At 42.7% G+C, this 24,089-nt stretch overlaps 1 protein-coding gene across 3 annotated transcripts in view; it reads left to right on the top strand.

Moving 5' to 3' along the window:
* The window catches only part of SH3RF1 (SH3 domain containing ring finger 1), a 333,338-nt gene that overhangs the window by 209,316 nt on the left and 99,933 nt on the right, over positions 1-24,089 (top strand). For all 3 annotated transcript variants that reach the window (XM_086962420.1, XM_086962419.1, XM_086962421.1), the window contains exon 4: positions 6,589-6,684. In XM_086962420.1, coding sequence (XP_086818546.1) covers positions 6,589-6,684 — 96 coding nt within the window. The remainder of the gene's footprint in view (positions 1-6,588; positions 6,685-24,089) is intronic.

The following is a 24,089-nucleotide window of genomic DNA, read 5'->3' as shown; positions in this document are numbered from 1 at the left end:
CATATGAAGTTGTGCGTCCATCTGACCGTACCTACATTGTGTATATATATATATATATCAAGGCTCGCTGAGGGGGTCCAATGTAAGCAGCATTCTAGCACGACTTAGCTTTTCCCCAATAAAGCTTTAATAAGGTATGCAGACAGTCTTCCTCAATCCATTAAGGTTGTGGCCCGCAAATGCCACTTTCGACCCAGAAGCCTCTGATGAAGTGTAAACGAAACGCGTAAGGCAGTGGTCGTGTGCCTTTACTTAATGGACTGAGGAAGACTGTCTGCATACCTTATTAAAGCTTTATTGGGAAAAAGCTAAGTCGTGTTCTAGTGCTGCTTACATTGGACCCCCCCAGCGAGCCTTGATATATATATATATATATGGAAGTAAATAGTGCGCGCTTCCATAAAATAGAGCTGGGTTTGTTTGTGTTTACTCGTGAATCATAGGACGGGCAGTGCCCCACCATTACAAACAGTAAGCCTTACCTATCTGGTAATATAGATGCAAGGAAGAAAAGACAGATGTAGGGATTGACCTCTAAAGATGTAGAGGTCAAAGCTCGGCTGGCTTGGCAGTGACGGCCATGGGGGTCCAGAGGGCGGAGCCAGGGAGTTGGGATGCTGCAGAAGATCTTCTACTCACCACTTCTGGCGCGGTGTTTGGGTTAGGAAACCTCAGTTTGAAGAATATTATGCTGCTGAGAAAGCAGATAAGGAAGAGACCTAGTTGGAGTTTCCACTTTCATGCTGCATGAACAGATGTAATGTCGGCACGAATATTGGCATCGCAGCATCGGGCCTCTCCTCCCAATCCAAGGCGATTGGTGGGTGAAATGTTTTGAATTCTGTGTAAAACTCACCTGACCAATATGAAACGTTGAGTTAAAAATGTTGCCATGAAGGCCTTAACAGTTGAAATAGTTACAATATTTAATAAGCGGCTTAATTTATCTTTTAGGGTAAAAGTGACACGTTAAGCGTGTACATGTTTGCTATTTTACATGTCTACTGCTACCAGAAATCTACATTTTGTTTTTAGGAAATGATATGGCATTCTCACCCTCTCAGAAAATGTATAATGGAAGAAAATATGAACTCTTTGTAATGAAACAGGAGCACTTTTTCCAGCATTTCCGAAGAGGAGAATGGCCGAGTATGAAACTGAATGGAATGTTACAAAATATCACCTCACATGTCGACTCCTCCCAGCACGCTCCCTGGGCACAGGTTAAAACACACAAAACCTAAAATCAGCAGACATATAAGGCACATTTTAAGGTGCTCCAAAAGTCTGTATGGAAAAGGTAGCCATTGGGCCTTCTACTATAACAAGCATTAGCAAAGCCAATAGGTCTATCCTGTGCAAGATCTGTTCGCTTTACCAATGTTATTTTTCTTAGCAATGTTGTACAGCCGCGCATGGCTGAAATAAAAAAAAATAATAAAGTGCTATGCACGGTCCAACTGACCATGTGCCTTTTCATTCATTTACTTTCAACCATGATGCACAGCAGCTATGCTGTTGTACAAAATGGCTAAAAAATACTTTGATAAATTAAACCCAAATAGCTCTGGCTTATGCAGTGTAAACATCAAAGAGCAAGCAAATAGAGGTCAATCAACAATGCAGGAGGGGGCAAAGGGTAAGCAAAAACTGTAGGCAAGCAACAAGGCAACGAAGGCGGATACAAATGAAGGGAAAGTGAAACCAGTACGTGCTGCTCAACCAGGAGCCAGAAAATAAGAGTGAAAATGAAACCAACAAATGATAAACAAATGGCTAACTCCAAGCCACCCTTTTAGTTAAACAAAAAATTCTCAAAAATGAAAGCATATGTGGTGTCTTGGATGAGACCTAAAAATGAATGGTGTTAAACATAACCCATCAAGAGAAACCAAAACCACCTATAGGTGGGAGATGGACCCGCACACACTCTCTATACCTTACAGTTCTAATTTATCGAGTGGAGGTCAACAGTTAAGGCAGGGTAGAGCACACACCACTTACTATCCCAGTCTGGTAAAGAGAGTCTACATGTGGGTAAGAGAAGCGGCAGCTGCAGTATCCTGGTTGAACCAGCATCTTGTAACCTTCTCCACTGGCTTCAGAATCACATTTATTTAGCTAGGAGTCTATTGTACCACTACGACTTTCTGGGCATTTGACGTTCCTGCCTCCATCTTCAAAGAAGAGTTAAACGTCTTTTTGTGATGACAAATTCACCTCTTGCTGAGGTAATGATCTAAGGTATGTTTATGTGTACCAAATATGGCTGCATGAAGTATAAGGCCAGGTGCTGCATATTTAGACAGTCCAAGAAGTGTCCATTTATTAGTGTATGTAAGTTCACAGCCACCATAGCCTTGCTTTGAAGCCTTTCAAGACAGCAATGTAGAAAGTATCTCAGAGCTGCGACTTTTAACTATTCAGAAAATAGCATTGGAAAAACCAGCAGATCTGGTGTTGGTTGCCAGCCTTTTATTTTCTTAGTTTGCAGGCAAGGTAGAAAAGGTCCAAGGATTCTAAGGCTTAAACAATGCTTTGACAAGCTGCTTTTATAGGTGAATGGAGACACACTCGAAGCTCTGGACCTCTTGGGCTTCATGTAGAAATACAAGTTTGAGAAGTGATGAGTGTGTGCTCCATAGAAGATCACAAAGATTTTTATCAGGAATTATATCCGTTCTTTCAAGTCGTCATACAGAGGACAGAACTATTTTTGGTTGCAGTATAGGCCTGGGACTTAACCCGTAAACTAATCCGAAGACCTAGGACTGGGAGCAGGGACCGAACACGGAATAAGCTCAACAAAACTCAAAGAAGAACTTCTGCTCCTGGAGTATTGAACTCCCTGTACCTTGGATATTACTAAAATTGGGAACCATAATCATATACGCTATATATGTGAAATTAGCCTTGAGAAAGCCCCGGCGCAACTCGCCAAGAGGGGGCGAAACACGTGTCGGCTGTCCATGTTCCACAAAAAATAATAAAGATGTTATACTGCAACCAGAAATAGTTCTGTCCTCTGTATGACGACTTGAAAGAACGGATATTATTCCTGAATAAAATCTTTGTGATCTTCTATGGAGCACACACATCACTTCTCAAACTTTTATTTTCTTAGTCAATGCTTGGTATGTTTTGTTATGGTTTGTGTAAAACATTATTGCTGGGGGGGGCACTAATGTTATAAAAAAAAAGAAAACATTGGCTACAAGTGAAAATATTTTTTGGGTCTCAAAAGAGCACACATTGCTATTGTAGTCCCTCACAGAAGGGAACTACTTAGTGTGCAGATTTGCTTTTTGTTAAAGAGCAGAAAACTGCCACTAAAAGTGAAGTTAGCCACTGGTTGAAGTGGACTGACCCATTGCCCCATGGTATATACGAGGAGTTTTCAATGACGGTCCTGGAGGGCCAGATCTATGACAGGTTTTCATGATCACCTCATGTATCTAAACATGGATATGCTAAAAATATGGCATGGATTCGGCCCCACAGGACTGACATTGGAGAGTCCTGCAGTTGACATATCTTAAGGATTTGGGGGGCCTGAACCTAACGTATTTTGGGAGCCCCTGTTCGGATCAGCTTTGAATGTATGATCCAGTCGCCGCTCTTTCATCCCCTCTTTGGCCAGGTCACTAACAGTGCACGGTCACACTATTTCAAATTCTAAATGTGTTTATATCTAATGTCCAGGGACCCTCTTTCTCATTGCAGCTGCTTGTCAGCAATGTTTATGTGCTCCCTCCAGCCACTCTCTATTGCTCCCGGCCTCTCCCCATCTCATTCATTGCTCCCTCACCCCTCCTTGCGTGGTACACCCTTTCCACTGTCTTCATTTTCCTTCCCAGCCACCTCTTTGGCAGAGGGAGTCCTATTGGCTTTGCAATTGCTAGTTCAACATTAGGTCTGCGAAAACGATTCACACATCGCTTAGCTGAGGTTTCAGTGCTCAGAAACTAAAATCTTTATGGAATATTTCTACTGATCGCCATTTCCGTCTTCAGTCATTACCATGCCTCTGAGTTATCAAGCAGGAGTGCGCAACATCTCATACACCATTAAAATGATATAAAATTACTGTTTAAACATCGGGTAGAAAATACCCAGTAATTATCACGTCCGTATTAAATTATCGCGCCATAGGTCTTCTAGCAGTGAGATGCACTTCAGTTTCTTATGAAACAAATCATAAAAGCATCAATCGAAAATGCAACTACAAGTGATTGTAATTGGTTATACTACGGTCTGATTACTTAATCCCACTGAGAGCTTTAGAAGCCACGTGACTGGGGGTCATTAAAGGAATCGGAAGACACTGGGAAACTGAGTTTTGTCTGTACAAGCTAAAAGGCTCTCAGCAGGGACAGCTTTAGGGGTGTGTGTGGGGGGAGGGGAGGCGGGGATTGACCTTGAACTTTGCTTTAAATTATCTCATGTGTTTAAAAGCATGTTGCAGAGATCCTTGTTTTATGAAGGAACAAAGGTCCCTAGTATATCTAGGATCAAAATAGGGATAAAACATAGGCCACAATGGGAACTATATTTGTCCACTGTCCAGCCGGACAGGGTATTTTATTTTTCATCAATTGAAAACACATAAAGGAATGTAGGTAAGGCACAACGCTGTACCATACTGGGGACACACAGGGAAGGGAATTTTTCAGGCAAAGGAGAGCATTATTGGCCACTTTTAAGTCAGTGTTGGTTTTAAGTAATGCCAAAAAAGTGCTAGACACAACATTAATCAAACATAATATTCGGGTTGTGAAAACACTTATAAACAAGTCGACGTTTCTTTCCCTTATGCTCTAATATATGGGATCATCATCAGGACTGACAATTTGAACATTTGCCTGCCTGGCATAGTCATTTTACAACCGCCTGCAATCGATCTGGGCAATCGTAGTGGAATTGCGGCGGTCTCTTAGCGATATCAGATCGATTAGAGCCTGGCTTATGGAGTAAAATTAACTCGGTGTGCCAGGGGCCCGTGGGAATCTTTGGAGTTCGATGCCTCCGTAAAGTTCCAAGGAACAATGCCCATTCGTATACTGCAGGATCACAGTTACGACGAGCTGGCTGGCCAAGACGCTAGATATGCGTGCATCCAGATGGTGGCAATGGTAGAAGGACCAGAGTTCCTTGTGTCCAGCTGTTTTCAATCAACAATATGCTGTGCACTATGTCACCTTTAACATATAAAATGTGCAATACCTTCTGTAATTATAGATATTATGTGAATGGATTCTATTCTTTTGATAAGTTTTAAAATTGTATATATTGAATAATTTTTATATTTTCTGCTGGGAAGATATTTTTCTAAATGAATTTTTAATGATTAATCTAGTTATGATTGCGATGTGAAGTTGTTGTGATTGAAATGATTTTAAGTAATCAAGCAATAAATATTTATTACAGTCAAAAGAAAAAATCAACAAAAATGTCAGGATTAACTCTGGTGATTAACATTCTTGCTGGAGAGAGATCTAGTTAGCTAGTGCAGGTTTTGACTCATAAGCTAGCAAAGAGGCTTACTGTGCCTTCTGCAAAGAACGTGTACCAACCATGCAGATCACAGAACTGAGTGTGAGTGAACTAAGAGTAGCGCTGTAAAAAAACAGAAAAGTATGTCAGAGAGGTGCTTTGGAGAGATGAGCGGCACTGTTGGAGGGGGTACTGAGGGAATTCGTGGAGAAGGAGGTCATAAGGGGGTGCCAAAAACACTGTTGCACCAGGCGTCACTTGCGCTGAAGCCGGCCCTGGCCCTCTGGCTCAATGACCATTTAAGAAAATAATTAAATTCTGTAATTTTGTTTGTTTGCAAGGTAATTAGTCAAGCTAGAACAGATTGCACGGCTGTTGTTCATCTTTCCCCTGATAGCCTGAATGTATTTGGTCCAAATAGCATATTTCTTACCGCCAAACAAATTGCTGGAAATATTCATAATCTTCCTCTCGTAATGTTTCCGCCATACCCTTTATGGTCTCTAGTGATGCGACCTGGCTGTTTGAAAAATCCTCCAGGGCCTGCAAGTGCCTGGATACCATATTGGGTTATTAGCCACACTTTATAAATCCTGATTGATTTATTCTGTATCATTCTGATTACTACTATATTAATATTATCAGTCTCTTTTTCTCCCTCTCCTTGTATGGACAGTGCCATCTGGCGGGTGTGGTAAATAAGACCAAGGGGCGGTTCTTCTCTTTCAGGCGTATATTCTATGACTAGATCGTCTTGCAGTTGTCTCACCCGTTGGCTGAGAACAATCAATGATGTTGAGTTCTACTGTAAAGGGTGCACAGTGAAAACAGTTAAGGATAGGTTCAGCTAGGAACTAGTAGATTGTACTGTGAATGTATTTTAAGGGAGCCCTTCATTTATTGCATTATTTTTTAAAGGGTGAGACAGAGAATTTGGCCATTATCTTTTGCTCCTACCACAGGGTGGTTATTACTACAATTGAAGAGAGAAGGCTTTGTTTGCCAGCATGTATTACAATGATCACTTGTTCTTTGACATAGCGCTTCATACATCCCATCTTCCTGCGTTGTAACTTTCTGGTGTTGTGTCCGCAGGATGATATTCTGACAGTAATTCGCCGGGTGGATGAAAACTGGGCCGAAGGCATGCTGGGCGATAAAATTGGAATATTCCCCATTTCCTACGTGGAGGTAAGCATGACTGTGGTTTGAAGATGGGACATGAGACCCGGGTGCATAGAGGTTTTGATTATTAAGCACTATCTCGCGCAGAGTTACTGGAATATTAATGAGGATCTGCTTATTTTATTGAATATAAGTGGTTGTGGGCCGTGCTTTATTGATGGGCATTGTTTTTTTGTTTTCAATAAATGTTTTGTGGAGTGTGATTGCGAGCGAATATATGACTAGAGACAACATTTGGGCATAGGCGGTCTTCATGTTAACAGCAAGCATTGACAAAGCCAGTCCTAGAGACCTATCGGCTCTACCAATGGCATTTGTTCATGCTGTGCAGCATGGCCAAAGGAAAAATAAAAATATTACCAATCGGAAATGGATCAATACATTTTTAAAAAAAAGGCAGTGCAAAAGTGCTTTTTTAGCACAATTAAGGTAAAAAAATTACATTAAAAACATAGGACTGCGGGGGTAAGGGCAGCAGAGTAGCTGACAGGGTGGGAATCAAGAGCCTGGGCAATGGAGTGGAAAAGCAGCACGACCAGAGACAAAGTTCAAAAGAGAGCAACATAGAGTATGATGGGGGTGAAAACAGATAAGAGAGAACAACACAGAGCACAGGGACAGAAACACAAGAGGGAAAACACTGTAAAACACATGCTTTCTCATGGAGCGCTTAAGCAAAAAGAATAAAGTAGTCTCCAATAAGTGAGCAGTGGAGGACACAAGTAAAGAGGCAATGTTGAAGGGGTGGAACAAACACAAGATGGGCAAGGTAAGCCATAGAATAAGAAGCAAGCACTCTAAGATCTTGGTAAGCTTACAATAGTTTTTTTCATCCAGACCAAAACGAATCAGTGAACAGGTGAGGGGGTGGGAGCGATGTTAGAGAAACAATATTATATATTGAAAATGCCGTTATGATGTGATTTTAGCAGTGCTGCTGGTATGTGACGAGTTCATCACCAACTTAAATCTCGGTAGGGTTAACCTAGCCCTTCAGCCTTAGGAGATCGATAAAAAGAGTATCACTGATGTGGATATTTGTAGGACCTGACACCTGCACAAAATGGCAAAAGCTGCAGTAGCAAGTTTCAAATCAAATACATTATCACTGTTATTATTCTCATTAATACAGTGTAAAGGTCAACAAAATGAATGTACATATCAGTAGACCAACCTTTGCTTCGATCTGCTGATGTCTCTATTAGTACCAGAGAACAGGTAAAAACTCGCCCTCACTCCTAGCTGATATGATTGTTTTCATGTGTATTCAGGGCATCTGATGCCATTTTTTCTTTATTTCCCATCCGACCACGGTTAAACTCTTCATTTGCTCTTTCTGCGTCTCCTAACGCATGCAGAAAGCTTAGGCTAATGCATTTAGAACTGTCCCACCTAGCTGTGGGGGGCACTTGGCACTACCTTGTTGTTTCACCCTGGCTGAAATATCCCAATGAGATCGACATTTAATCGAGTCGGTCCTGCTGCAGGTGCTGGTGGGAACTCTGAATTCCATCCTGGGCCTTTGGATCTGAGGCCACTGCCAGAGGCAGTGGCTCTTTGAAGATAAGAGATGTAGGCTTTTGTTGGCGGTGAGGGCTGGCTGGAGGTGGTTGTGGTGGTTTTAGCAGGTAATGTTAAGCGGACAGTTCCTCACCTGTGGCATTTCGTTGACACGTACATCGCGAATGTTTCCCAGTAAAGCGTATAATCCTTTCTTTATCTTCAGGCCAGCATTTTGACAGACTTCCCAACCTCTTGCCTGTATCTGTTAATCCTTCCTTCTCTCCAGGCCATGAACCGTGGTGAGCAAATCCGCATTTAAAGAAAAAATGAAATGGAAATGTGCATTTCTTACTCCCTGTCGTTCTTGCAATCCCCCTTTTTTTTTTTTTTACAGTTTTATACTTTTACATCTTTATCATTTGCCTTATATGTACAGTTTTCTGTTCCTTCTTTCTGTGTTTCTTCATTTCAGTATTATTAGATTTTTTTTTTCTTCTACTGCTCCCCCCTCACTTTCCCTTTATTCTACTTTCTCTAATCTCTTTCCTCCTTCATTCCTTTCTCTGGTTTATATCTCCCTTTGTTTGATTTTTCTCCCTCCATTTCATTATTTCTTCTTTCCTCTCTCCATGCTTTCCTATTTCCTTCCCTCCTTCCTACCAGCAGTGGCTTTCTCTTTTCTCATATAAATAGAGTAACATGCGAACCCTCATATTTTTATGTCCGTCGTTAGAGAAGACCTTATGATTATTCACACACACACCTTTAAAAATCCAAAGGTACAGGGTCGTTATAGTTAGGAAATAGAATTAAAAAAAACTTAAAAATTCACTGAAAAAATCAAAGGTTACAGGAACATTATAGTTAGGCGCTCATTTCAATCATACAAACCATAGAAATTCAGCAGAAAAAGTTACCTGAGCCAACTATAACTTACGTCCCCGGAGTGCACTGCCTATGACCTCACATATTACATCAGTCATGACATAGTCTGTGACCTCACTGAAGACATCATCCTGTGAGTGTTAAACATATATACTAAGGGCCTAATTACGAGCACGGTGGTTCTCAGGACCACCATACTCGTGGTGGCAGTCAAAACACCACAACCCTGGCGGTCCGACCGCTGTATTAGGATTGCAGCAGTGGAAGCCCCCTGAGACCACTTCCACCGCCATCATCAAGATTCCATCTGGGCAGCGGTCTGACAGTGGTTGGAATATGCTGGCGTTGCCGATGCTGACACTACCTAGCATATTCAGAGTTGCATTTCCACCACCCATTTCATGGCGGTGAGCCCGCCTTGAAAATGGTGGGGGACATGCAGCCCCCTGCTGCTTTTGGGCCTGGGAGTGCATGTGGTAGGCACATGTTATGCCCCCCTGGAATTGCACCCCCGTTCCTGCACGGTCTGGTATGCATGACATGGGGCTTGCCGCACCATGTAGGAACGTGCTGCAGGTGTTGTCTCTGGGGACCCAAAGGGATCGCACCCAGACTTGACTTGTGCTGAATCCTGTGTGAAAATTGCTATAATTTCCAACGGGGATCGGATTCCCTAGCCCAAGGGTAGACATCTCATACAATTCCTTCTAGAGCGCCTCCTTACGTATCCAAGCAATTTTTAATCGCGCTGTCACAGGTAGCTTCCTCGCGTTGACAGGTCGCCGTCGAACTGACTAATTTCTCCTCACTGCCACTGCCCTCTCGCACCTCCCCGTCCTGATGAAGACCCGCTCTGACCTGTGAATCGGGCTGTACGAGGGTCGAAACGTCGACAAACCCTTGGACCAACAGAGAGTATTCCAGAGAACCTGCCAAACATTGTGGCTCAAAGGAATTACTCCAATTGAACATTTATTTGGCCAAACATCCTACCCCCTTCCCTCGTTCTCTCACTTGTATATACGTCACTGATCACAACTGCACAATAGATCACTGCACCCAACTTCACAATATCACCTTGCTTTTATGCGCCATTATGTGAAAATACAAAATTTGTAAAGTATGTATTGAAATGGGGCACTTATGAATGCAACTTAAATTCATAAAATAATGTACTTTTACCCCAACCTTTGGTTTTGTTTTTCTCTTGGATTTGCATAAAGCCTATATAGAGTAATTAGCATTGTAACCTGAAATCATTCTGTGAATTTAATTCCTTAAGTTTGAATTACTCACTTTTACCCGACGGAACTATTGTTTATATAGAAAAAGTTTTGCCCAGGTTCTGAGGGTTACTGGGTTATCCCATAGTAACTTACTGCAGGTGTTGTCATGGCAGCGGCATGCTGTTCAGGCTCCCCAGGGAGTCTAACATAGATAGCTGCTGCCGTGAGACCAGCCAACCGTCCCGGATTCAAATCTGAATTTAGCAAGCCGGTGCACCATGGGCTTGGTGGTCCTCCTGGCAGCGCAGCAGTGCGGTGCTGCAGGAGAACTGCCAAACTCGTAATAAGGATCTACAATACTACAAAAGTTAAACAACTATACTTTGTGTACTACTGACTGAAACTAGTTCTAACATATATTATGCGAGTGGCTGTGTGACTGTGTATCCATGTGTGAGTAGGTACCTCAGTGGCTCTATTGGTGTGTGAGTGGTTGTATGGATGAGTGAATGGCTGTGTGAGTGGCTGCAGGGGCAAGTAAGTGATTGTGTGGCTGTGTGAGGGAGTAGGTGTGTCAGTGGTGTATGGTGAGTGAGTTTGTATGAGAGAGGCTATATAGGCAAGTAATGGGGTGTGTGAGTGGCTGTATGGGTGCTTAAGTAGTGTATGGGTGAGTGCGTGGCTGTGCGAGTGACTGAGTGAATGTGAGAGTGGCTGTAGGAGTGAGTGGGTGCTTGTGTCAGTGAATGTATAGGCGAGAGAACATTTGTCAGTATCTGTATGAGTATGTGAGTGGATATGTGAGTAACTATGGATGAGTGAGTGGATATATGATTGTATGGACAGTGAGTAGGTGTGTGAGTAGCTGTATGACTGACTGACTCAGTGTTTAGGTGGTTGTATGGGTGGTTGTGTTAGTGTCTGTATGTTTGTTTGACTGGATGTGTGAGTGGCTGTATTTATTGAGTGAGTGGCTGTATAGGTGAGTTAGTGGTTGTGTGAGTAGCTGTATGAGTGACATGATGAGTTTGTCTCTATGAATCAGTGAGTGTGTGTGTGAGTAGTTGTACAGGGTTGTGGGTGTATGTGACATTGTGTGGGCGTGTGAGTGGGTGTATGAGTGGTGAGGTGGATGTCGTCATTTGAGATGTCATTTGAGATGTCATGAGTGATGTCATGAGTGATGTCATGAGTGATGTAAAATGTGAGGTCAGAAGCAATGCATTGCGGGGCTTATGTTATAATTAGCTCATGTAACTAGAACTTCTGAATTTCTATGGTTTTGTACAAGCTAAATCTGAGCATAACTATAACTTTCCTATAACCTGTGTTTTTTTCAGTGAATTTTGAAGGTTTTTAAAAATTATTTTTCCTAACTATAACGTCCCTGTAACCTTTGTTTTTTTTCATGAATTTCTAAGGCTTTTTGAATTGTATTTCCTAAATGAAGCATTAACAGTGAGTGAGTGAGCTTTTTTGCCTTATTTCTGCTCACCTCTGACCTTTATTTTGCCTCTTTCTGCTAGTTTCTCACATTTTTCAGATCTTCATCAGCCCTTGAGCAGACCTTTATTTTTCCTCTTTATGTTTGTTGCTGACCTTTATTTTGCTCCTTCCTGCTCGTTTCAACCCTTGAAATTCCACAAAAAAACAAAGGTTAGGGATAAGTTATAGTTAGGAAACCTTTATTTATTGTTTCCATACAAACCCAACATAAACAAAATCGACATTACAAATTCAGAAGTTATAGTGTTAACTTCAAATTTTAATTTATGCACCACATTCAAGGTACTAGAAGTCGTGCACCTCTTCACAGTGTTGCTTATAACTTAAATTTTCATTTATGCATCTCCTTCAAATTACTGTAAATCGCGTACCTCCATACACTGTGTTTACACAGTGTTACCTCACTCACCACACTACATTAACTATAACTCACACCTTCTCTACACCCTGGTTATACCCTTGCACATTACATCACTTATAGCCTGTGAAACCATAGCTTTCATAAAAACACTTATGTCATCTCAAATGAGATGATTTGTCAAAACACAGTGCATGGTAGAGTGGTGAAGTATAGTTAATGTAGTGTGACGAGTGAGGTGACAACACTGTTCAGAGGTGCACGACTTCTAGTAATGTGAAGGAGGTGCGTAAAGAAAAGTTTTAAGTTATAAGTGACACTCTGTATGGAGGTCCGTGACTTATAGTATCTTGAATGCGCGGTGTAAATTATCAATGTAAGTTAGAACTGTTGTGTCCAAATTTGTAATGTTTGTGTTATTTAAGTTGATTTTGTATAGAAAGAATAAATAAAGGTTTCCTCACGATAACTTATACCTAACCTTTTTTTTCCATGATATATGTATATGTTCTTGAGCTCTTTCATGCAGCTGTCTTCTTCCATTTGTCAGTATGGGGCTTTTGATCGGCCCATTTCAGCTACTGGCTAACTTCACTAAGACTGACGGCATTCTGCTCTTTCATGAGGGACTGCTGCAATCTGTGTGCTTCTGCTTTTAGCCAGTATTTCTTTATATTGTTGAGGGCCCAGTGACTCACTCAACAATAACGTTTTACAACAAATCTGAGACAAAACAAGCATTGATAAAGCCAAAAGGCTGGCATCCAGTGCCTGACCTAGTGGCTTTGCCAGTGCTTGTTTCTAATTAGTTATTTTATGGTGCAGGGGGAGATGGGGTTCTTTCTTTCAACAGTGGACTGAGGCTACTAGACCTGGGTTGTTGGAAATCTTTACAGTGAACATAATTATGTAATGCTGCCCATGGGCGCAGTCCTTAAATCTAGTGCCGCCACTTTGCCTGGTTTGAATTTTTTTTGTTGTTTTGTCTTTTATTCAATATTACACAAGCATCACATTACATGTTGTCCCATCGGCTCACGAAGCAATGAAAAAAGAATCACATTAACTTACATATCAGTTAGCTAGAGCAGGATATCACAGCGGCCTCAATGTTTGCCCTTGTGCTTGGCTCCCAAGTGTAATTGCGGGGTATATATCTTAATATATGACGCACAGGACAACTCCCATAGAAATGAGTTATGTGCCGAAAAACAAAAGTAACAAATAAAAACCACAGTAATAAACTTGGCAGAAACAAGCTATGGGGCAGTAGTTCCCAAAAAATCCTCGAGCAGAGGACAGGAATCAATGATGCACCTATGTGAAGCCCTCAGTCTCCTAGGGGCATTGCACCATCTCATCTGAGCGAGGGGGCAAGTGGAATGCGTGCGCGGGGTAGCAATCAAGAGCGACTCAATCTGCAAATTAGTAAAACCACTTACCTTGCGCTCGCCGCATCACCGACTCGATGATGTGGCGAGCGTAAGGAAAGTGGTTTTATTATTTTTTTTATTTAATTGTACCTACCCCATCGTCTGTCGACTCCCCGCCCTACCGCTCTTACCTGTGCACCCCACCACTGACCTCTGCATTGAATTAAAGATATCAAAGGCGTGTCAGCACTGGCTGATTCTAGACTATTGTGCACAAAAGCATTCACAGCAACATCTGGGATCTAGTCAATATACACAAATACATTTCTGGACTAAAATGTTCGAATTGTGTCGTGCTGTAGTTTTCAGTTGTGTAATGCAAGGTTTTGCAATACAAATGAAAATGTACATAAAAAGAAGTCAAAAAATAAAATACATATAAGAAACCCTGAAATATGAAACTCCTATCTTGCCAACAACCATATGCTGCTATAAAGTCCCCTCAAATTAAATTACAGTGAAACACTGCCACTGTACCAGCATTACACGAGATCTGGTATTTGCTGCTTACAAACCATAGAATTGTTGCTCTCTCAGGTGTTTCATGCCCGCCTTCCAAACTTCTAGCTTGCCTTGCTGACTTTCTACACACTTTTAACTTATTCTTAAACTGCTCTCCATCTTTTGTCCTTTTTATTTCCTTTTCTCAAATTTTCTTTAGCTTTTGTACTGTCTGTTTTTTTGTGTTGACTTTTTATTTGTAAATAAATGAAAATCCTGAATACACAAAATATGACTAAAGAGGATACACCTAATAGTTTCAACTTAAGTATGGATTTAAAACTAGAGGGGTTGGAGACAATCTCTAAGGAAAAGCAGTATTAACGACAACTAAACCAGCATTGGCAAAGCGAGCAGGTCAGTCGTTTGAATTTGTCAACGTGTGTTTTATTTCATGGTTTTTACAAATCTTTGTTGAATCTGCTAGGCCCTTGTTAGTCTGAAAAAACATTGGCTAAAAGCAAATATATTTTTGGGTCTCAACAAGCATACATCCTCATAAATAGTCCCTTGCACTGACTCAGCTGGGAGGTAGATAGCCTCCCCACCCCCCAGAGGGTGGCAGGCACCTCACGAGATAGGGGGAGGGAGGGACAAAGGTAATCTCCGATACATGGCGGCCTGCGTGTGGCCAATCCTGCCTTTACTTGATGGTGTAAATGATTTGTTGACTACAAATAACTGCTAAATAAACAGAATAAAAAAAGTCTCTTCTTTTAATTTTTTTATTTATTTATTTATTTTTAGAGTTGTATATAACGCGAACCTGTGCTCGGCTCTGCACTTCATCACTACATGCCACAGGTTCAGTCTGGTAGCAGTGTTTAGACCTAGATCCATTATCAATAAATGTATGTACACAGGGCTTTAAGTGGGATGAAAAAACTGGGGGGTGTCTCTCAAAGGGGCGTGGCCAGAGTAATTAGGGGCGTGGCTTTAAAACACTTACACTAAAAATCTGTGTTTAGCATAGTGTGCCGCCCGACTTGTATTTTGCTGTTTGTCATTGCATCCAGATATGTGAGACAACAAGTAACATCATACCTACAACAAGTCAGGGCTATTGGCTTTGTCAATGGTTGTTAGTTACACAAGATAAAAAAGCAGCAACTATGGCTTGTTACATATAATATTGAATACGCTTCCAATTGAAGCCCTGGTGACCATCCCACAATGTTGCTGCTCTTACGTTTCAGAAAGAGAAGGGAAATCAAGAAAGAAAATGACTCTTTAAAGGATTCCCCTTCCCTCACAACGCTCACCTGGCATGACGTCATGCTGTAACTTCTCCACTAGTGAGAAGTGAGCAGTGTGAGCAGTGCACATCCATGTGCTTGTTGTTTCGAAACGGGTCTCTATCTGGCTGTTTTGCGCCCTGGCAAATTTTCTGGACTGCAGTGACAGCAAATTGCTGTCACTGCAGTCCGGAAAAAAAACAGACCACCTGTGCCAGGGCTCAAAACAGAGCCCGATAGAGACCCGTTTCGAAGCCCCCTTTAAAAAACTGCCGGTGCTCAGACCCCTTGAGACCCGGCCCACTTAAAGCCCTGTATGTACACATGGATTGTTAGACTGTGTGAGTGAACGGCCACTTGTCTCATTTGTTCCACATACAGTGCTGCATGAACCCTAAAAGTGCAACAGGATGTGCACAGGGGTGTACAATCACACAGACCAATCTGCTGGAAGAGAACATAAAAAGCACTTCAGAGAACGATGCTGTGTAACCTCCTTGTACTCTCTTCCACGCTACTTGTACTTTAAACCTGAGGGGAGTGTGCACAGTAATAAAAGTCACTGTGGTTTAATTATGACAAATGACACGAAGCCTGGTTGGCTTTGAAAGTGTCATGTGAGTGAGTGGTGTATTATGAAAGACATACATGTTTTTCTTTGCTTTGCTTTTAATTAAGAGGATAAAATACAGCAAAGCAGACTATGCATTCGATTTCGTTTACACACTAAGAGTGAGGGCAAGCTCTGAAGCACGTAAAGAATGTGGTAAACACCAGACTGTCTGCCAACTAGGAGGTTATGGAAGGGATGGGGGAATAGTGCGCCAGAAGAAGGTAGAGGAGATATAGATGGAAGGAGTTTGAAAAAAAAGCACCTGTCAGGACATAAGGAAACAAATGAACAAGAAAGGCGAGGAAGAGATTCCTTGTTATCTCTGCTTGGGCCCCAATTACTCCTAGTACAGTAATTACTGCCCCTACATTCTGAGGTTCTGCACGGTGCAGCAAGAACAGTAAGTAAACAGGCAAAATCTGGCCCTAGCCTACACGTAGGAAATCAAAGGCTGTCCAGGATTTAGGGAAGGCAAAAAGGTAAATACAGATTTGTAAATGGAGGAGGGCGAAATGGTACAGGACGTCACTCACTGGTACCGCTGTTGTTTAGGTGAACCGGCACCCATGATTTCAAATGAATAATCAGAAATGAGGAGCATCCATGTTTTCTGGCTTTAAATACACCGTAGCAATACAGCCATTCTTCCCTTGATGCCTTGGGAAGAGTTTTAACCAATGATAACATTGTTGCAAACACCAGTTGTTAGTCAATAGGGCCCATATGAACCCGATCTGCATGTAGAGAGACATATTTTATTGCTGCGTTCTATATGTAGCCTGCGCTGTTTAGGAGACTACGGCCTCCATACGGATATCGGCCTTCAAAACAAGCAGCAATGGGGTGAGGGAGGAGAGGGATGGTGCAAGCAGTGACGGGGGAGTTTGGATGGGCAAGCAGCAACCTGGGAAGCGTTGTGGGAGGGGGTGGCGGAAATGGATGGAAGGAAGCAATAAACAAGATTCCAGAAAAACGATTAGTAAACGAAGAAGAAAATAGTGCTGAAAACGACTGTTGGTTCACAACATCCGGAATACCGGAATTAGAAACCTAATCATAGGAAGAACAGGGATTCCACTGAAGATGTGTGGAAAACCCTCTTTCCAGAAAGAAAAATTATTTTCTAGAGTCCCCTCAACCACCAGGGTTACCTCTAGATGGCATGCTTCATCATTGGGGTCCTCTCAATCCGCTGTGATTGAGGCGTGCTGCCACTTGCGAACTACGTAGGAGCACTTCGTTTTTGGAAAATATGTGTGGTGCAGATCAGTGGCGTAGCTAGAGCTTCTGGCGCCGGGGCTATCCCTCAGATTGCTACCCAAGGCCGATAACGGGAGGGGGCTGCGGACAAAGGACGTATTTGCTCCGGACCCCCCAATGAAGTCAGCCGTGTAGCTTGGCTCTATCGCGCCAAAAACCTCCAGCTTGTTATTGATATGTTAATATTATTATTAAAACAGTCTTGTACAGCGCGTGGTTACCCTAGAGCATCCCAGCGCTTAACCAAACAGAGTAAAAATGTAAGTGAGTGAGAGGCACAGCGGTTTAACAAAAGAGAAAAGTTTTCAGTTGTTTACGAAAACGCAAAAGGCATGGCTCAGAGCGCAACCCTGGAGGGAGTGAGTTCCAGAGGGTTGCAACCTTTACGGAGAATCTCCTCCCTCCTGAACGGGCCTTTTTGACTCTAGGGATCTTAAGTAGATGTTGTTGGTCTGAGCGTAGTGTTCTACTTGCTTTATAAGGGGTCACCAGCTTTTGTAGGGCGGGGGGGCCTTTACCTTGCAAGATTTTATATGCAATGCAGAGAGATTTAAACTTAGAAATGTAGAAGTTCATTTCACACAAGGCCTAGTGGCTTAGAGAAATCGCACACTGGTTTTGTGTGCTGACATTCTTTGCATACTTTACGTTATAACGTTAGACATACTCCATTATTCCATCCCGTTACCATGTATTTTTAACCTTATTTCTCATCACCACATTCAGTACCTTCCAGCCCGGGTTGTGACCCCTAGCTATGTGTGTGCCCATCCATTTCTAGTGCTTTCCAGCCGTTTTAAGATCTTCTTATAGTTTCTCGTTGCTTAAATGGGTGTAATTTATAATATTTATATGTTTAACTCATCTTCATTGCTTGATTTTGCTTGCTCCGAAGTGTCACTCATAGTTGTTGAAATGTCACTCACAATTACACTGAAATTCTAAAAATGTCACACATAGCAATCTGAAACCTTGGCAGCTATGCATTATGATGCTATTTATTTCAAAAAGACATATTGAGCAGTTTAATAAAACTCAATTAGTTGATGACAGTACTGCGTGCAGCGCCATCAGCTATAATTAACCTGAGGCTGAAAGTAAGTTGCATGGCTAGTCTAAGTAATTACATTACAATACAATGAGGCATGATGGGGGGCAAGCTTCAGGAGAAGAGGCTGACAGAGGGACACATAGCCTAGATGTCAGGGTCCTCCGTTGATAATCCCCAGGGTTGTATTGATGCTGTAAGGGGGCCCACCTCTAGCTCATCCCAAGTCTGGTAAAGTATAATACACAGACTTTTAAGGAGATCAAGCGGGGGAAAGGAAAGGATGGGGACTGCGGGGAGGGAGATCTGAGGAAGAGACAAACACAGTATAAGTGGTACTGCTTACGTATATCCCAATGACACAATTATATACCTGTATCCTTTCCCTCACCTGTAAAGGAAAATAACGATAGCCTATATCAGAGAGGAGGGCAGAGGGTAATGGCAAGTACTCATCCACACGTTCTAGTAAGGAAAACAAAAGGAAATCACCATAACATAATGCACTGATTCAAATGACACATAGCCTTATTCATCTAATAGACTGGTTGTAATAGCACCTACCCATGAGATGTAGAAGCAACACTGCGCCTAGCCGCCTTGGCTACTTTACCCTCTAGACCTCTCTCCTAGTAAAACAACAAAAGATGGAATCTTTAGTGCGAGAAAACTATGAACAATAACTCTCTTGTTCACAGTACTGCGTAGATATCCAGCAAACAATCATGTATCCAAAAGTTCTTGTGAAACATTGATAAAACAAATCAGCAAAGGTCAGGAAACAAGAAATGTACTCTAACCAGGGGAACCACCCAGGTTGAGTAGTCGTATGTACAGTATAGCAATTTGTTTAAGAGCCACTCAATAAATGGCGACTGGGTATCCTGGTCACCATTTGCACTAAACAGGAAAAGCAATTGCTTCTCTGCAAGAGACTCCGTGAGGTCTCAGCCAACAGAGAAGCAGCTTCACATGAAAAGTGGTTCAGGACAAAGAACTCCTTCAATTGTTACCAAGGAGATCGTAACCGCAACGAACGAGTCTCCACAATCACTGAAAGGCTCTTCTTTAGCCACACCAGGTAATCCAAGAGGGGAAATGTGCTAGGCAGCACTCTTACCGCCAACCTTATATGAAACGAGGAGTACTGCAACGGAACACCACAGAACCAGAATTATCGGCAGCGCGTCCTCTCTGCCCGTGTTCTTTATCCGATTTCCGAGTCGCGTAGCGTTACACGCCAGGCGACCCGCAAGTGTTTCTGGGTATTGTAGTTCCGCTCTCCCGACCTCCGGACCGCTGATCACAAACAGGCAGTCAGTGATCTACCAGCGGCCGGGAGAATCGTGACACTAGATATCTATGCTGTATTATTTCAAAAAGACACTTCGAGACACTGAGCAGTAATAATCCTAAAGCTAAACATAGGATCCATCCCCAGCCATACTCCCTCTTTGCATCTAGCTGGGAATAACCCCCACAATCATGCTCTACGCTTCCTCCAACTCCTGACTGTGCACCAGTGAATGCAGCCGGTACCTGTGCAGGGGAGCCCGAACACTGCTGTCCTCAATGTTCGGCCTCACTAGAGCCCTAATAAATGCACCGCTTGCTGCAGCAGTACTAGAATAGAATGATTGTGCGCTCTCCGAAAATTAAAGTAATTTGCTTGTGATATTGTGACTGGCAACTAGTGGCAGTTGCTGGTTAACTTACAGTGTTCGTTCTTCTTCCCCCAGGCTGAGGCAGCGTGACTCTATCAGTGATGATCGGCCCTCAACCTCTCACCACGGTCTCTTGAGTGCATGACACAGCACCCTCCTTCCTTCACCCAGTGGCATTGTGTCGGCCAATTTAAATCCTGGGCCGGCCCCAAAGCTCAGGCAGCCCAGCTGTTCAGAACAGGTCTGTGAGTGAGGTGCGACATGTCCGTTCAGCTCTTGCCTCTGGCTCTCCTATGTAGACTCCATAGTGGTGGCACAGACAGGGCCCCTACTGCTGCAAATATCCCTGCAGTCTCCAGACTTGAGAGTGCGTGGTGGGGGCACACAGCACTGCTGCGCATTCTGCACGGGGGGGCTGGCCAAAAATGATTCCCAGAGCCATCATTGTTAGCGCTTTCGCACGCTACAAGATTGATGGCTCTGGGACTCACGTACGCGGCGGCACTGATGGCCCATGACGGCGGCCTTTATAATTTATTGGGGACACTGTGTCAGTGTCCGCAAATAAATGATAAAGGCCGCCGCCATTGGCCATCAGTGCCGCGTGGCTGCCGCCTCGAAAATAGTGCCGCCTTGGGCGGACCGTCCCTCTCTCCCCCTAGCTACGTCGGTGGCAGTGTTGTGAAGTGGGAAAAAATAGTTAAAAATATCTAGCTAGTGAGCTAATATTTTATTCCTTCTCCTAGTCAGTATGTTTTCAAATCGGGGGTTAATACTAGGAAAAGGCCTAACTGTAATGAGTATGGTGTCCCTAGTACTGGGTCGACATGTTTCGGGCTTTACCCTGAAGCTCTTCTTCAGGACCACACGAGGACCAGCCCCTTGGGTACCACTCCTAAAGAATTTTGTGAATAGGAAACAATGGGGTGCACACCTAATGTGTGTTCACCGGTTATTTAATACATACGGTTTTACACTGACACGCTGTATCTGTAGGATATATAGCAAAAGGAATTTTTTTAAAAGCCTGCCTACCAGCCAAGCTTAGTATACAAGGGGGTTACCCAATAGAGTCACTGGGACCTGGGTTCGATAAGTGTTAAGAGGAAGGGGTCCCAATGAGAGTGGGGCGCATATAATACATTTCACAAGAATTGATCCAAAGCAATTATTTTGATCCACAGAGTTTTATTCACTATGGGATCCAGTGTAATTAATACACATAGCAAGACAAATAGTCAACTGTATTAAAGGTCATACAGTGCCCCAGGAAGGAGAAGGAAGTGATAGTGAAAAGGTTGGGGAGTGATGGGATTATGTGACAGTGAAATCAACAGTTCAAAACATTTTACATGCTATAAATCTTATAGCAATGGGTGCCATAACCGTATGGAGACATTATTTGTAAACAGGCATACAACACATAGTACAATGTATATGCAAATTTTCGCATATGTGGTTGCCGCAATTGGAAAAACCGTCGACGTTTCGACCCTCTAAGACTGCAGGAAGATTTAACCTTGCTGCGGGGTCTTCATCAGGACCAGGGAAGGGGCAGGGGACCTAATAAAAACGGGTATAATGGACTTAGGTTAGAGGGGTATGGCTTCAACCTCTAATTATCACATAGGTAGGTACGAGCGTGCAATTACATCATCTAAACAAATAATAACAGTTAGATTGTGATATAAATCCAAAAATTAGATGAAATTCCTTCGCATAGAATTGAATTAGGACATTATTACCAAGGTCTGGGTGCCTGTGTAGGAAACTAGCAGAGTACAAGGCGGACAAACACTCGCATGATGAGGTATACGCTAGAATACCAATAGGAACATAAAATTGGCAGTAGAGGTCACAAGGAGCCTTAATATTAGTTAAAAAGTGGCTAACATTTAGAGCAACGTGAAGACATAGATTGGTAAAATATTAGATAAATTAAGGACATACCACATGGTCCGTGGTTCCCAATGTGGTCTTGTAGTTACTTATAGCATTGGTGGTTCTGAGTCGGCATCTAAAGTAATTAGCATCATCAATTAGGGGAATGCTTACATGAGGGTGACAAAGTACACCGATGAGGGTAAAATGAGAAGCTTACCGAAAAACGGCATTGTGTCAATATTCGGTATTCAGTCGGGAAAATATCACGGGGAGTTAATCCACAGTTAGGCTGGGGAGGCAAAACAGTGGGATTATAAGACATCCATTCATTTGGCGAATTATATAGGGCAGGAGACAGGGCGGGTGGGGGATTGTACTCACTCGTTCGTATTAGTTCTCCGAGCTCCGTACGTGGGCAGCCGATAAGCGCGGCATTTCCTGGTTTGGTGAAGTAGCTATGGAAACAGGTCACGTGGTGACCGTAAGAGTCATGGAAGCTGAAGACAGACTATGGGTCACGGAAATGTTTGGTAGTGAAAGTTTAACGCGTTATAGACGGAAATACGGGCAAAACAGTTGTCCATTATAGTAGGAATTTGTTAAATTGCAAGCAAGTATTCACAGCAGCATATTGGGGAGAAATTGAAATCACAGCAAACAAATTGTTATTGCAGGGCGTACCTCTTCGACATGAGGGTAAGGCCCCTAAAATGGTCATTACAATATTCACAATTACTGATCATGTAGTACACACCAATTTAAAAAGTAAAAAATGGATGATGACGTACCTCTCACACATGAGGGTAAAGCCAACATGACCAGATCAGCCAGCAATTTTAAACCGGGCCCCTAAGATGGTCATTTCAATATTCACAATTACTAATCATGTAGTACACACCAATTTAAAAAGTAAAGACTGAATGGTGGCGTACCTCTCACACATGAGGGTAAGGCCAACATGATGTGATCAGCCAGCAATTTAAACCGGGTGTTACTGGGAAAGGGGAACCCTTCATAAATGGATACCATGGCGATTCATTAATAAGAGTAGCAGATCTAGTATTAGCAGATAGATCAATCATGGTAGCGTGGCCAGTTGGGAGAAGGAACTGTCTTGTTCATTGAGGCCAGTTTCAATTGAATTGAAAAAGTATATCCATTTCAGTTCTCGAGTGTTTAAAATGTCAGAAATGTTACCACCTCGTGGTCCTAGCGTGGTTTTCTCGATGACCAACCACTGTAGACTTTCAGGTGGGTGGGCATGCAGCTTGAAATGTTCCACAAGAGGTGCGCCAGAGACATCGCATTGAATACGACTCATATGTTGTAGGATACGTGCTTTAATTTTTTGCTGAGTCTGCCCAATATAGATCTTTTGACATGGGCATATGATTGCATAGATGAGGTTGTTGGAATTGCAGTTACTGAAAGATTTTAGTTTAACAGTTAAATGGAGATGTACAAATTCTTTAGTCTGAATAGTCAAATCACAAGCCTTACAGTGGCCACATCTGAAATGGCCAGTAACTGGTGGTAGATTCCACAAGGTGTTGATGGTGGGTTGGTTGTCAGACGATAGGAAGGAGCACACCACGTAATCCTTGATGCTCTTGGCCTTCTTAAAAGCATGGAGAGGTGTCTCTGATTGTTTGATCTCATCCGATACCAGATGCCAGTGCTTATTAATGATCCTTTTGATGTTATTGCTTTTCGTATTATAAGTTGTGACACAGACAATGCGGCTCTCATCACAGTTGGTTCTGTCTTTGGGAGTTAGAAGTTCCTCACGTGGATAAAACCACGCACGTTTACGTGCTTTTTTTATCAAACGTCTTGGGTATCCCCGATTGAGCAGGCGATTGGAGAGAACCTGGGATTCCGAGAAATAGTCGTCTTTGTCTGAACAATTTCTTCGTATCCTCAAAAATTGCCCGAATGGCAGATTATCACGGAGAGCTCGAGGATGATGACTATTGTAAACCAGTAAAGAGTTTCTCTCAGATGAAAATCTTTACTGGCTTACAATAGTCATCATCCTCGAGCTCTCCGTGATAATCTGCCCTTCGGGCAATTTTTGAGGATACGAAGAAATTGTTCAGACAAAGACGACTATTTCTCGGAATCCCAGGTTCTCTCCAATCGCCTGCTCAATCGGGGATACCCAAGACGTTTGATAAAAAAAGCACGTAAACGTGCGTGGTTTTATCCACGTGAGGAACTTCTAACTCCCAAAGACAGAACCAACTGTGATGAGAGCCGCATTGTCTGTGTCACAACTTATAATACGAAAAGCAA

The sequence above is a fragment of the Lissotriton vulgaris genome, chromosome 3_1 (genome assembly GCF_964263255.1).
Source record: "Lissotriton vulgaris chromosome 3_1, aLisVul1.2, whole genome shotgun sequence".
NCBI lineage: Eukaryota > Metazoa > Chordata > Amphibia > Caudata > Salamandridae > Lissotriton > Lissotriton vulgaris.
The sequence above is the reverse complement of the archived record's forward strand: the minus strand, read 5'-3'. Positions and strand labels throughout refer to the sequence as shown.